The sequence below is a fragment of the Uranotaenia lowii genome, chromosome 1 (genome assembly GCF_029784155.1).
Source record: "Uranotaenia lowii strain MFRU-FL chromosome 1, ASM2978415v1, whole genome shotgun sequence".
Classification (NCBI taxonomy): domain Eukaryota; kingdom Metazoa; phylum Arthropoda; class Insecta; order Diptera; family Culicidae; genus Uranotaenia; species Uranotaenia lowii.
Window position 1 is genome coordinate 62,036,782 of NC_073691.1, and position 12,222 is coordinate 62,049,003.

The 12,222-nt window shown below is 42.9% G+C and overlaps 1 protein-coding gene across 2 annotated transcripts; it reads left to right on the forward strand.

Moving 5' to 3' along the window:
• The first annotated feature begins 329 nt into the window (after positions 1-329).
• Positions 330-11,714, forward strand: LOC129739385 (uncharacterized). Of its 2 annotated transcripts, none has more exons than XM_055730815.1 (2): positions 330-1,632; positions 11,473-11,714. In XM_055730815.1, exons 1-2 carry the CDS (start codon positions 736-738, stop codon positions 11,641-11,643), a joined length of 1,068 nt encoding a protein of 355 aa, XP_055586790.1. In that variant the 5' UTR covers positions 330-735; the 3' UTR covers positions 11,644-11,714. The 2 variants fall into 2 exon arrangements, with proteins under 2 accessions (XP_055586790.1, XP_055586789.1); XM_055730814.1 differs by having other exon boundaries at positions 337-1,653; positions 11,473-11,712.
• The last annotated feature ends 508 nt before the right edge of the window (positions 11,715-12,222 follow it).

Sequence of the window (12,222 nt, forward strand, 5' to 3'; positions counted from 1 at the left end):
TTACTACCTCACGAGGAATCTTCGTGAATTTCATGGTGGCAAAATCCATGTACATTTTCACATAGGGTGCATGTGAAGAGATTTTTCAGTGAAGAAATACAACTCGCGTAACATTTCATAAGGGCAAAACAAGCAGTTGGCTCGAATCAAGAAAACCGTGTTTGAGATTTCATAATATCTAATCTCTCAATAGAATTTTAGCCACATCTATCCCACTGTGCATTGCATGTTCTATCAAATCAACCAGCAATTATGATAGAACTTCTTCTGATGAACACCATTCGAAAAACTTTAGTATCCAACCATCCCCCGCTGCGCGAATGTGTTGAACCGTCAAATTTGTTGTACACTTACTGGCGCGTCACGCGCAAACGAGATAACACACAGCCGCACTCCCGACACGCCGGGTGATTCACTAAGTTTTATTTGACTACTGTTCACCGACATGACATGACGACGGTCCGGTTAGAGATCTCTCCCGCACACAAGCGGTTTGTGTTGAATTGGGTATGATCGAACGCACACTGGCAGCACCACGGAACCTCAAGTTGAAGCGTATGAATTATTCATTTCGTCTCGTTTAGGCGTGCGCGCTCGCGCGCCTAAACTACATTTCGATTCGGGTCCGGTCCAGTCGCAATTAAATCATTCAATCTATCGGGTGTTCGCGAATTCCGTGTTTCTGTTTCGGTCGATATTTGATTTGTTATACGGGGAAGTGAATCTAGGCAAATAATGGCAGGAATGTCGAGGGAGGAGTTCGAGGAGTTGTTGTACTATGTGGTGGAGTTGAAAGATAAACTGAACGCCAAGTTGGACGAGCAATGTGGCAAGATAAATCAGCAAGGGTCGATCATCAACCAGCATGGGCAGATTGTGGACGAGCTTTGTTGGCAGCTGAGAGAGCTCAGTGAGAAGGTTCGGGACGTTCGGTTGGAAAACCGGAAGCTCAAAGAACAACTGGGGCAACTGTGCCCCAAGTGCCGGAACTGTCACTGTGATAGCGAAGTCTACGAGAACCATGTAGCGGATAAATACCACGAGATAGTCAAGGATAGCAGCACCATAGATCGTAAAATTTCCAAACTTGACGCCAAGGTCAATCAACGGTTAGGCGGAGGCGGTACAGAATCTTCCACAAACGATAGCTCGAAAACGGTGATCTACACTGAGGTGCAGAAAAAAGCTGATGTCACCGAATCTCCTGCTGAGAAAACACGACCGGCCACAGCAACAACTCCCTCCAAGAAGAAGTGGTTCTTTGGTGGTTCCCTTGATCGGAAGAGCGCGAAAACAGACGAATCTCACAAAACCACCACCAGCAACACCATCTGGTATCTGGATCAGGAAACCATCTACGAGCCGATTGAGCTGTCCGCCAAACCGAGCACCCGCGCCCAGTTGGAAAAAATAAGTGCCGAAGTGTCGTCCTCTACAAAAATTCCCCCTAAACCGGCACCTCGAAGATTCGTTTTCCCGTCCCCCCCGCCAATCAACGATTTAGTGGAGTACTTCCAACCCATGGACTGCATCAGCCGGGCGACCAGCTCCGATGATGAGTACGACGTTCCGCTGCGGATCCGGCCTTTTCGGACCCTGGGGGACCTCAACGGGCATCGGGGCAGCAGCAAGGTAGCCTGCAGTCAAATTTCGGTTAGTGTTTCATGACCGGTTGTGTTTGATTAGTCATATGGTTTTTTTTGTGTTTTTTATTGATTGATTACATTCTCGAGATAACGTTTTTCAAAGTCGTTGATAAGGAATGCGTCTTTGTTGTCTACGTTGAAATTTTGTTATTATTTGCTTTCTGATATCCCTCGAAGTGTGGATAAATTTTCAGCAACGCCTAACTGAAGTCAAACCCCCAGGCCTTCAGATATTCGATCATTATTTGAATATTGAATATGTACTTTGCGCTTGTTGACGTTGGCACTATGGTGGTGAGGTAGAATCTCAAAAACAGTGTTGTGATGTTACGCCTGTGGAATGCGAAGTTGGTTGACAAAAAATGGCAAATCGATGTGGAAAGTGGAATTTACTTGAGTTTTATTTTCTGTTGTTGTTATTGTTGGAGAATATATATTGCCCATGGGGTGACGCTTGTGGATTCCGTAATAATTTCAGTGTGCAAGAGTGGTGATCATCCGATCAGCCGTTTGGTAATCGTCATCTTACATTCGATTTCGTTGGTGCCGTTCTGCATGGGTTTTGTTACTTGGAAAATTCTTATCTGTCAAATGCGGGTTGTTAACGTTTGCCGCTTGTAAATATTATCAATTTAACTTATTGCTTTCGGAAAGTCTATTTTTAGGTCGATTGCAATTTTTCCAGACGTAGACTCTTATTTGCTGTTCTAAGAATCTGTCAAAAAATCACGCGAAAAATGAAATTGATGTTAGATTAATATTCTGGAGCACAAAAAAAATTCCAATAGAAAAATGAATCCACCAGGATCTCGTTTCACGAGATTGAACAGATGTTCAATTAGTGTGAAATTTTATCTGTTGTTCGTCCAAACCCAAGCAACCAAAGTGTTAGATCAGCGGTCGGGGAACCGGGGTAAATTACCCCAAATGGGGTAAAAGTGAAATTCTTGGGGGTAACAGTCAATATTTTGTGAGTGAAAAGTGTATATTTTCATTTTGCAATTTTATGAATTTGTTGGTAATATGAAGGTGCTGAAAAAATTTCGATTTCGTTTTTTTGCTCTTCGTCATGGGGTAATATCAACTTCAATAAAAAAGGTTTTGGGGTAATGATTCAAAAAGTTCCCCGACCCCTGTGTTAGATTAAAGCAATCATAACATATTTGAATTTCCATTATGTTTGATCTCAGCAATCGTTTAGTAGCTGGTGCATTATAAAAGGCATGAAATTGTCAGTAGCTTAGATCATCAAAATAAATTACTAAAACTCATAGCACTCAAGATGAAAAGGCTACCCTGTGTCACTTAAAAACAAATATGTAAACTCGAAACAAAAATCTGAAATAAATGTACATTTTCAATCAATCAGTAGCTTAGTTAGTCTAAGTTTTGTTCTCAAGAAAGTAACAACTAATAGTTTACAGTATAAACTAGTTTCATTCTGGAAGTGTCCAGACATAACAAATTGGCGACGAGGATTTAAGAACCTGAAGCGATGGCAGATATTCGGGAAGCAATACTCCAGATGGCGGCGCTCCTCCAGAAGCTAGCTCAGCCAACCCCATTACCTAGCAGCCCAGAGCAAACACTGGAAGCCTTGGCAACGAACATCAGGGAGTTTTCCTTCGACCTGGGAAATGGAATCACTTTCGACAAGTGGTAGGGTAACGGACTTATTTTGGACCGGGTACATATTTTGGACCACCTTGCAGTTTTTTTCCAAAATTTCTCACATAAATCAAGTTAATCATGGAAATTTTTAACAAATATAGTTAAAGCTACTTTTTATGATTCTAATCATACCTAAAATTTCATTTAAATAAGCTGATAAGGGAGAGAAATTGGAAAAAAATGTTTTGATTTTTCACAGTTAAATCGAACCAAGGCCATTTTAGGAGGACGTGCTATTATTGGAGTCAACTTTCAAGAAGTTTTCTGGATAGCTGTGTTAAATTTAACAACTACATACATGTTCACAGCTATGATAAAACACTTGAAAACAAGTTTGCACACTCGAAGAGCCAAAAAAAACTTGTGTTAATAGCAATTAGACCCATGTCGAAAATAGGTCCTACTTAATTCCATAGGGACTTATTTTGGACCACCCAACACAACCTGGGTATTAAACTTGCTGTTAATTGTTCATGAACGTAATAAGTCGTTGTACGACTATATGAAAGAGTAATGCACACTATTTTCATCACTTATTTATTACAAATAAAATTTGAAATTTTGGCATTATTTTATTAAATCAACTCGTTGAAGCCCAAACTCGCCTCTAGAAGAAGTTCACTTCAATTGACACAAAACCAAGCCAATCATTGTTTTAACTTACTTTTTGTGCACTTTGCCTTAAACCATGTTAATCTACCAATCCACATTAATGGCAACTATTTGATAAGCCGTTGTCAAAAGCTACAACTTAAAGAAGCCTCAACAGAAAAAACGGGACTTGCAAAAATTGTTTATGCTTCATGAAATATTATTGAAAGTTTGGTTTAAAAGCTATCACCATTCAGGGTTGATTTTCGAGCAAAAAAAAACTTGATTAGGTAGAAGCGTCGAAATATAAACCCCGTTTAAAGATGTGAAATGTGTAAAAATAACAAGCGAAAAAGTACTACAAATCTAGTTTTTTAGCCCCTGTGGTTATGCAATTTAATAAAAACTGTTGAAAAGTTTACTCCAACGATAATTTTATTCCTAGAACAAAAGTTGTTTCAAAGATAAAACTGATTTTGTGTGGCCAAAAACAAATAATTTTTGCACATTTTATCTTTTTGAATCTATGTTTTCTACAGAACTAAAGCAAAACCAAATCCATTAAGGTTTTGGTAGTCCAAATGCATCAATTGATGTCGCTGAGTTGATGATGTCAGACTTTCTTAATTTATCATTGAGTCGCCTGGAGGAGATTTGCGAAAAAAATGATCCTCAAGATAAGCCAACTGGCCAGCATTCAACACTGCAGAACACATTTTGTCGAGATTGCAGCGTGCTGTCAGAATTTTCGAAACATTTGAAACACACTATTATATAACAGAGGAGTTTTTATGTTTTTACTCTATACTTATCGAATAAACAAAACTTGACTACAAGAATAAGAAAAGACAAGACTAACTGAATTATTAGCATAATTGCGCATCAATATCTGTCGTTAATAAAGCAAAATTCAAAAAAAAAACTTCATTAGTTTAAGGGTGGTCCAAAATAGGTCCAAAGAGTGGTCCAAAATAGAAACCTGGTTGTCCAAAATACCAACCAAAGTAATGATCAAAGAAACGCGTTTTTAAGCTTAAATCTTGTTACATTGCAACTAACGACGATATGTTTCGATAGAAAAAGCCTTGATCTTCGTAATGAACGGATGAAGCAGTCAAAAATTTTTATATGTACTTTTGTATTTCAGAAAATAGCATAGTCACTTCCCAAAGCGGTCCAAAATAGGTCCGTTACCCTACAGCCGGTATGCGGATCTCTTCGAAGCGGACGCCAAGAACTTAGACGATGCTGCTGAGGAAGTTGCGCACTCAGTACGTCAATTATATCCTGCCAGAGCTTCCCCGAGATGTCAATTTTAACGACACCGTCGAAATCCTTCAGAAAATCTTGGGAACACAGACCTCAATCTTCAACAAACGCTCAAGGCCCGATCTCTACTCAACAACCCGAGAGCTGACCTCTCCTCGCAATGACTCGTGATAAACACGTATACCCCTTCTGTTGTTGACTGAGGGCCTGATCTCTTCTCTTGCGACTCGAGATCCGACCTCTTATCGTAAAGACTCGGGATTGACAACACAAACCTCTCCTCCTGAAGAATCTAGACCTGAATTCTTCTTTTAAGACTCGAGTTTCGACTGTTTATCCCCAGCAGGGTTGTTTCGCTCAAAGTGATGACCATTTTTTGGTCATCGTTTCTTATTTTCACTGTAATGTGTTGTGAGCTTACTTGGTTGAATAATTCTACTGAATCAAAGCAATCTAGATTGTCTTTAATTCCCTTTTATAAATAAGAATTACAGGCTTTCTTTCGATTGCTTTAATTCAGCCACATTTCACTTTTTCACTTCAGCAAAGGTACCTAATCTAGTTTTTTATTACCCATTTTTCATCACATTCACAAAAAATCAGGTAAAATCAGGCATATTTTCAAAAATCAGGGAAATTCAATGGCTTATCAGGTTGTCAGGCTGAGCCTCGAAAAATCAGGGAATGCCTGAAGAATCAGGCACATTGGCATCTCTGAACCCCTGGGTTCGGAGTTCGCCACCTTTTGATCGTCGTGTGCCGATCGAAAGCAGCTTATTCTAGACTCGCGCCTGTCACAGCAAACGTGCGGGACTTAACAGGTTCGCTGCCAAAGGACCCATATTCGTGTGACGGGTGTATTTTCTGGGAGGCCCCATCACATCATAAACGTGTGACGCTCTCTTACTCATGTTAGCTGCTCAGTTTAGCGACACGTTCCAAGTTCCAAATTTTGTTTTCTCCCTCTTTTCTTAATCGCTCCGAGAATTTCTCTGGGCCCGGCTAGTAAAACTACCAAAAGCAACTACTCGGATGATCTCCGACGAAGACGTCATCCTACACCGACTTGAATGGCTCGTCCGGCGTCGAGAGCCACTCTACCCGTGAGTATTCCCCGATTGTAGAATAACACGAACGCAGCCTACCCACGGCATCTGCCACGCGGAATATGTTGCCTTATCTTTGTAGCTTTGAACCGGGGGTTTCAAACTCACTCTACTCGACAGTCCCTCGTCGATGGGGTCCGTTCTTCTTTTCTACCTTTGGCTGGCAACACTCACTAGGATTTCCTGCCTGTTGTGTGCCAGATCAAGAGAGGCTTGTCCTATACTCGCGCCTGTCACGGAACACGTTTGGAAATTTGAACGCTACGACTCGGATATTTTCCGATGGTGACGACATCCTACACCGACTCGAGACTCCCCCGACAGTGGTTAATCCCCTACTTACAAGGTCCGCTGCGAGGAAGGTGTTGTCTTATCCCTGCAGTTTCCCCCGTAGGAAGCGGCACTACTCGAGCACTCTCCGACGCACTATGGGGCACACCCATACAATGAGTCGGCAAAATATATTTTTTGCCTTTTTTGAAACTTTTTTAAGATAATATTTATTATATGCACTGATCAACTAATATAAACTATTTTTAGCTCTGGTTTTCGGTATGTGCTCAGAAAAACAACAAAATTGGAACATTAACTCTTCAAAATGCAATGTGTAGTTTTGAAACGATACCTACTAACTTAAATCAAATTATCTCGGGAACGCGTGGATATTTATGAGTTATGAGATTTAAAAAAATTGACTCAGGGTATTGTTATTCAAAGTTATTCAGTTTTGTAAGACGAATTAGAGAATATATGCTAAAAATTGCAATATTTAATTTTTTATAATTTTTTGCCAAAAGAAGTTATTGGAAAGTTATCTCTGCACATATCTAAATTCTATCATAAATTTAGTCACAATCAATTACAATCATCTTCTTTCACCTTATTCCATGTTTCAGTTCGCGCTTTGATTCGATAGTGCGTGATCCAACTGTGATCGTGGATCATATTCCACTGAGGTAATATTCAACTGAACCGGTCCCAGTATCGATCCTTGCGGTACTGTGTGCTGTAACATCTAAATATTTCCTGAGATCCTTCGCTAGTCGTGTATTGTAGCTTACGGTTCTGGAAATAGCTTTCCACTAATTTGAACAGATATTTCGGTATCCTCATTTTTATAAGCGTTGATGCAATCGCTGTCCAGCTGACACTACTGAAGGCGTTGCGCACGTCCAGTGTTACTGCCGCACAAAAACGAACCCCTCTTCTCTTCTTGAGTCTGGCTTTATCAGCCGTTTCGATGACAGTTCGAATGGCGTCGACTGTGCATCGCCCTTTTCGAAAGCCGAATTGATTGTTGGACAGTCTGCCTTCGCCCTCCAGAACCTTTCCAACCCTATTTTGTAGGCATAATGACCTGCATGCCGATGGGTTCCCCAATGGCTTTCCTGGTTTAGGCAGCAGAACCAGCTCCTGCCGTTTCTAAACATCTGGAAACATCCTTTCCTCAAAGAAATTTGCAGTGACGATCGGAATACAACTTAACTGCAATGTTTGGGATACCATCTGGACCCGGAGCTTTCCAGCTGAAGGGATTTTGCAATGTCGCGCAGTTCTTTCACTGATATTAACTCCTCCTCGTTCGTATCCCAGTCGTACGGGACTTGTGGCCAACTTCTGACATTTTGTTGAATGAACAGCTCTTTCGTTATTTCCCTCAATTGGTTGGGGCACATTTCAGGTGGTGTGCAACCGCTTTTGTTTTTTTTGCCATGACTATCCTGTAGGCATCATCCCATGGTCGGTCATTGGCATCACGACAAAGTTTCCTTAAACAGGCCTTTTTACTTTCTTTAATTGCCTTGCAGAGGTTTCTTTTCGCATTTTTTGGGAAATGGACTGCGATCGTCTCTCTCCGTTTGGGTTCGTGCTTTCTGCATGTGTCGCCTAGCGCGAAGGCAGCTGGCACGCAAATTCGCAATTTCCTCAGTCCACCAATAAACAGGTGGATGTAGGTTTTTATGATTAGCTCTCTTTGTTATTGCTACGTCACAAGCACGTGTGAGTACTTTTGTAAGGTTTTCAGCCGACAAGTTGGGTAGGTTTGGCTCCCACTTCAACACAATTCGACAAAGGCGTTCCGGTCGAATTGTTTTGTCCTCCTCTCCTCTGCCTGACTGTGCACTCTTACCCACACGATAGCGGATCGCAAACTGGTCGCTATGAGTGCAGTCCTCGCTCACCCTACAATTACTTGTCCATCTGGGACTAGCAATTGTGGTATCTATAATAGATTCACGTCCATCTATATGGAAGGTCCTAGTATTACCTACGTTCGCTAGATCCACATTCAGCCTTGCAAGTGCTTCAAGTAGACTCTGTCTTCTGGCGTTCGTAAGGGAACTACCCCATTCCTGGGCCCACGCATTGAAATCCCCCGTGATAATAACGGGGCTTCGACCTGTGAGTACCTCGACTACCTTATCCATCATAGCGCTAAATTTCTCCAAGGTCCATCTATTTAGGTCTCATTGAAGGTCTGTCACCCCTATTGCGGCCAGATTGGCACTATCGGTCACCCAATTTGTGCCATTCAGGGCTCTATAATAGGGGTCTTTTTTTTTATTAGTTGATCACCCAGGTGGTAAATCCTTTTTACGGATTGCATTCCAAGGCACGGCGAGCGACCGAGTCCCCCCAGTATGCTACTCTGGGTCCATGGGTGCAATTGGACGACTCATGATACTATGTACCCCTACGCCATAAAGTCCACCTGGGGCCTCTGGCCATAATTCCCATCCGGACCTGCAACGAAGGCTGTACCCAAGATGGGAGACCAAGTCCGCGCTTAAGCGCTCTTCGGCAAACTCCAGTTCGAGTCAAACTCCAGCATATATACCCTGCCTCTTGTTACGATTCAAGACTAAGGACCTCGCCTCTAACGACTTGAGATCCGGCCTTTACTCGCAAATCGAGACTAGCTTGGTTCCCACGAAAAACGTGCGCTCCGCCTCTGTTCGAGACCACTGCAAGAGACCAATGACCTCGCCTCTAACGACTTGAGGTCTTGGCTCCGCCTGTCTTGGCTCGAGGCCCTCTCCTCTTTGCCCGTCCGTGTGCCGAATCGAGAGCAGCTTATCCTAGACACGCGCCTGTCACAGCACACGTCCGGGGCTTTACGAAAAACTACTCGGATGATTCCCGGCGAAGAATTCATCCTACACCGACTCAGATGACTCACCCGCCGACGACGTGAAGTCACCCTACCCGAGAGTATTTCGCGGCGTAAATACTCTTCCCCCTACGAGCTCGACTACGAAGAAGGTAAAGTCTTATCCCCGCAGCCTCCCTCGTAGAGAGCGCGTTCTACTCAGATACTCCGCGGCGGTGGAGGTATCCTACACAACGATCGCGACGTACCTAAACAGCTCGGCATACGCAGAAGGTAAAGTCTTATCTTTGTATGCTTTACTGCCAGGGTCGGACGCACACTACTCAGGTGTTCCCCGACGAAGGAGTCACCCTACACCGATCGCGGACTGGTGCTGGTTCCAACTCCTCTGCAGGGCAGTCATGATCCGGGTGAACCCATCGCTGACCACGCGCCAAGTGTTGGCGTCCTCGCACATCCTCTGCACGATGTTGTCGGCTGTCGTGTCTGGTCCGCAGGCGGCAAGCATGTTAGCACGTACCTCCTCGAACCTTGGACAGCTGAACACTACGTGTTCTGGCGTCTCTACTATGTCTCCGCAGGTTAGACAAGATGGCGAAGCCACGTGTCCAAACCGATGGTGGTACTGCATGAAGCATCCGTGACCCGTCAGGAACTGTGTCATGCAGAAGTCCACCTCACCATGTCTTCGGTCCATCCAGGATCCGATATTAGGGATCAAGCGATGGGTCCACCGGCCACGTTCCGAGCTGTCCCACTGGTGCTGCCAGTTGGACAGCGAGTTCTCTCTGGCATGTTTCCGCACGTCGGGCACGTGCCTGTTCTCGTAGCAGAAGGCATCTTCCTCTAGCAAGACCGAGATGGGCATGACCCCCGCCACAACATCAGCAGCTACCGAGGACACCGTTCGGTATGCGCTGATTACACGCAGGTTCATCAGCCGCTGCACCCTGCAGAGCTGTTGCAGATTACACTGCCTACTCAAGGCTGCCTTCCAGGCTGCCACTCCGTAGCGCAGAATGGACGAGGTCACGCTCGCCAGGACCCTCCTTCTGCTGCAGCGGATGAATAGGGGTCTGCTACTAACGCTATGTATAGCTTCTCTTCCACCGCCCGTCTGTCGTAGAAGCTGTTGTGCTTCGTGACGGTGGTTGAGGTTGATTTGCATTACTACCAAGCCCTTGGTAGGTAGGGCATCTAGTGGCCAGTTACATGGTCACTAGTGCAAATAAAACACTTCGCCGGCTTACTGAAGCTATGTGAACGGATTCCCTGCACCCCCAGCATAAGCTTCGTCTGTTAGCTCCCTTGCAGTCAAACGACTTGTGGCCGTACTCCATGCATCGAAAGCATACCTCTGATTGCTGGGAGATCGTTATCTGACAAACTGACCATCCCACTTTTAGCCGCCCGCTCTCGAGAGCTGCGTTGGCTGCTACCACTGTTGAAACCTGTGTTCCGGTTTTGGGAGGACCCTGTCTCAATCGGATTGAGATCTGGTCTTCGCCGATCTTACACTGGTCGACTAGTGCTGCTCTCACTGACTGACTTTTTTCTGAGACCAAAATATTTAAATCCTTAGAGTTAATCACTAAATTACTTATTTTTTACACTTTTTTGCAAACCGTGTAAAAATGAAAAATATTTCAAAAAAAAAAAAAAAGCTTACAAAATAAGCATTTCAACAATGTATTGGAAATTCATGTAGCATTTCTTTCATGGGAGAAAAATTGATTTGAATATTATTGGAGCTAAAGTATATTTTTCATTTTTCTCAAGTCTGAACCCATCTTTTAAAGTCTGATGTCTGTGAAACGAATAGTGCTTATGATAATTATCTGATAAATTGTGGATTTCTTAGTTAAATATTAAGCTCAGAACTGGTATATGACAAATATAATTACGTTAACGTTAATTTTTGACTTAGTTGTTCAACAAAAGTCAAAGGTTGAGGCTAATTTGGCATTATAAGGCAACTAGTTTTATCAGAAAAACTTCACATGTTAAATGTTTCGTTTTCTTTTGAGTTTAACATTTTTCAACAAGTACTTATTTGTAACCTATTTTTCTGTTCCAGGATGTCGACTTATCCTACCTCCCCGAGGAAGAAACCATCAGCACGGAAAACGTTGTCCATTTCACCATCAGCAGTCGACCGGCAACGGCACTACCCTACCAGAGAAGGCCGGACGAAACTGGAAGCTCCGGAACTGACACCCGTCGCCACGCCATACGATCCATTGTGTGATAGTTGTTATTTGCTTACTAATTTAGCGTTAGTTATGTTTTGAATTTAAAATTTAGGAATATTGTTGTTCGAATGTGAACCTTCATTTACCATAAAAACATTAAAAAAAACAATTACCTAAAAGAACATTATTTGAAGAGAATTCCCTGCTATATGAAAGATTGCTGTTGCAGATAACATCGAATGATGAAGCCAAGTCAAGGCATCTCCAATCCAGTTATAGTTTTACAGTTACTCGAAGCCACAGGTAGGTTTTTCCACCAAGCAAACTAGATATCTTATAAACCACAATTGAAAATTTTATGAACATTTTTGAGAAAACTAAACTTAAACTTAAATGCATTGGATACTGGTTATTCAACGATTCAATCAACTGTAATTTAGGTAAGACGAATAAGACCAATTGAGGGCTTTAAAATTGCTAGTTCATTACTGTGCCCTTTTTATGCAAATGAATGCCAAGATAGGCGGATCCCTCTGTCGACCTTTCGTCGACGGTATGATAAGTATAGTTACCCCTGTTCTTATAGAAGTGAGTCCTCATTTCAAGGACAACTGGAAATTTCACCGGTAAAAACA

Bases quoted from the DNA above. Each gene is read 5' to 3' on its own strand.
- LOC129739385 (XM_055730814.1), top strand. From the start codon at position 736: ATGGCAGGAATGTCGAGGGAGGAGTTCGAGGAGTTGTTGTACTATGTG. The intron at 1,654-11,472 runs GTTAGTGTTTCA...TTTCTGTTCCAG, and splicing joins TAGCCTGCAGTCAAATTTCG to GATGTCGACTTATCCTACCT.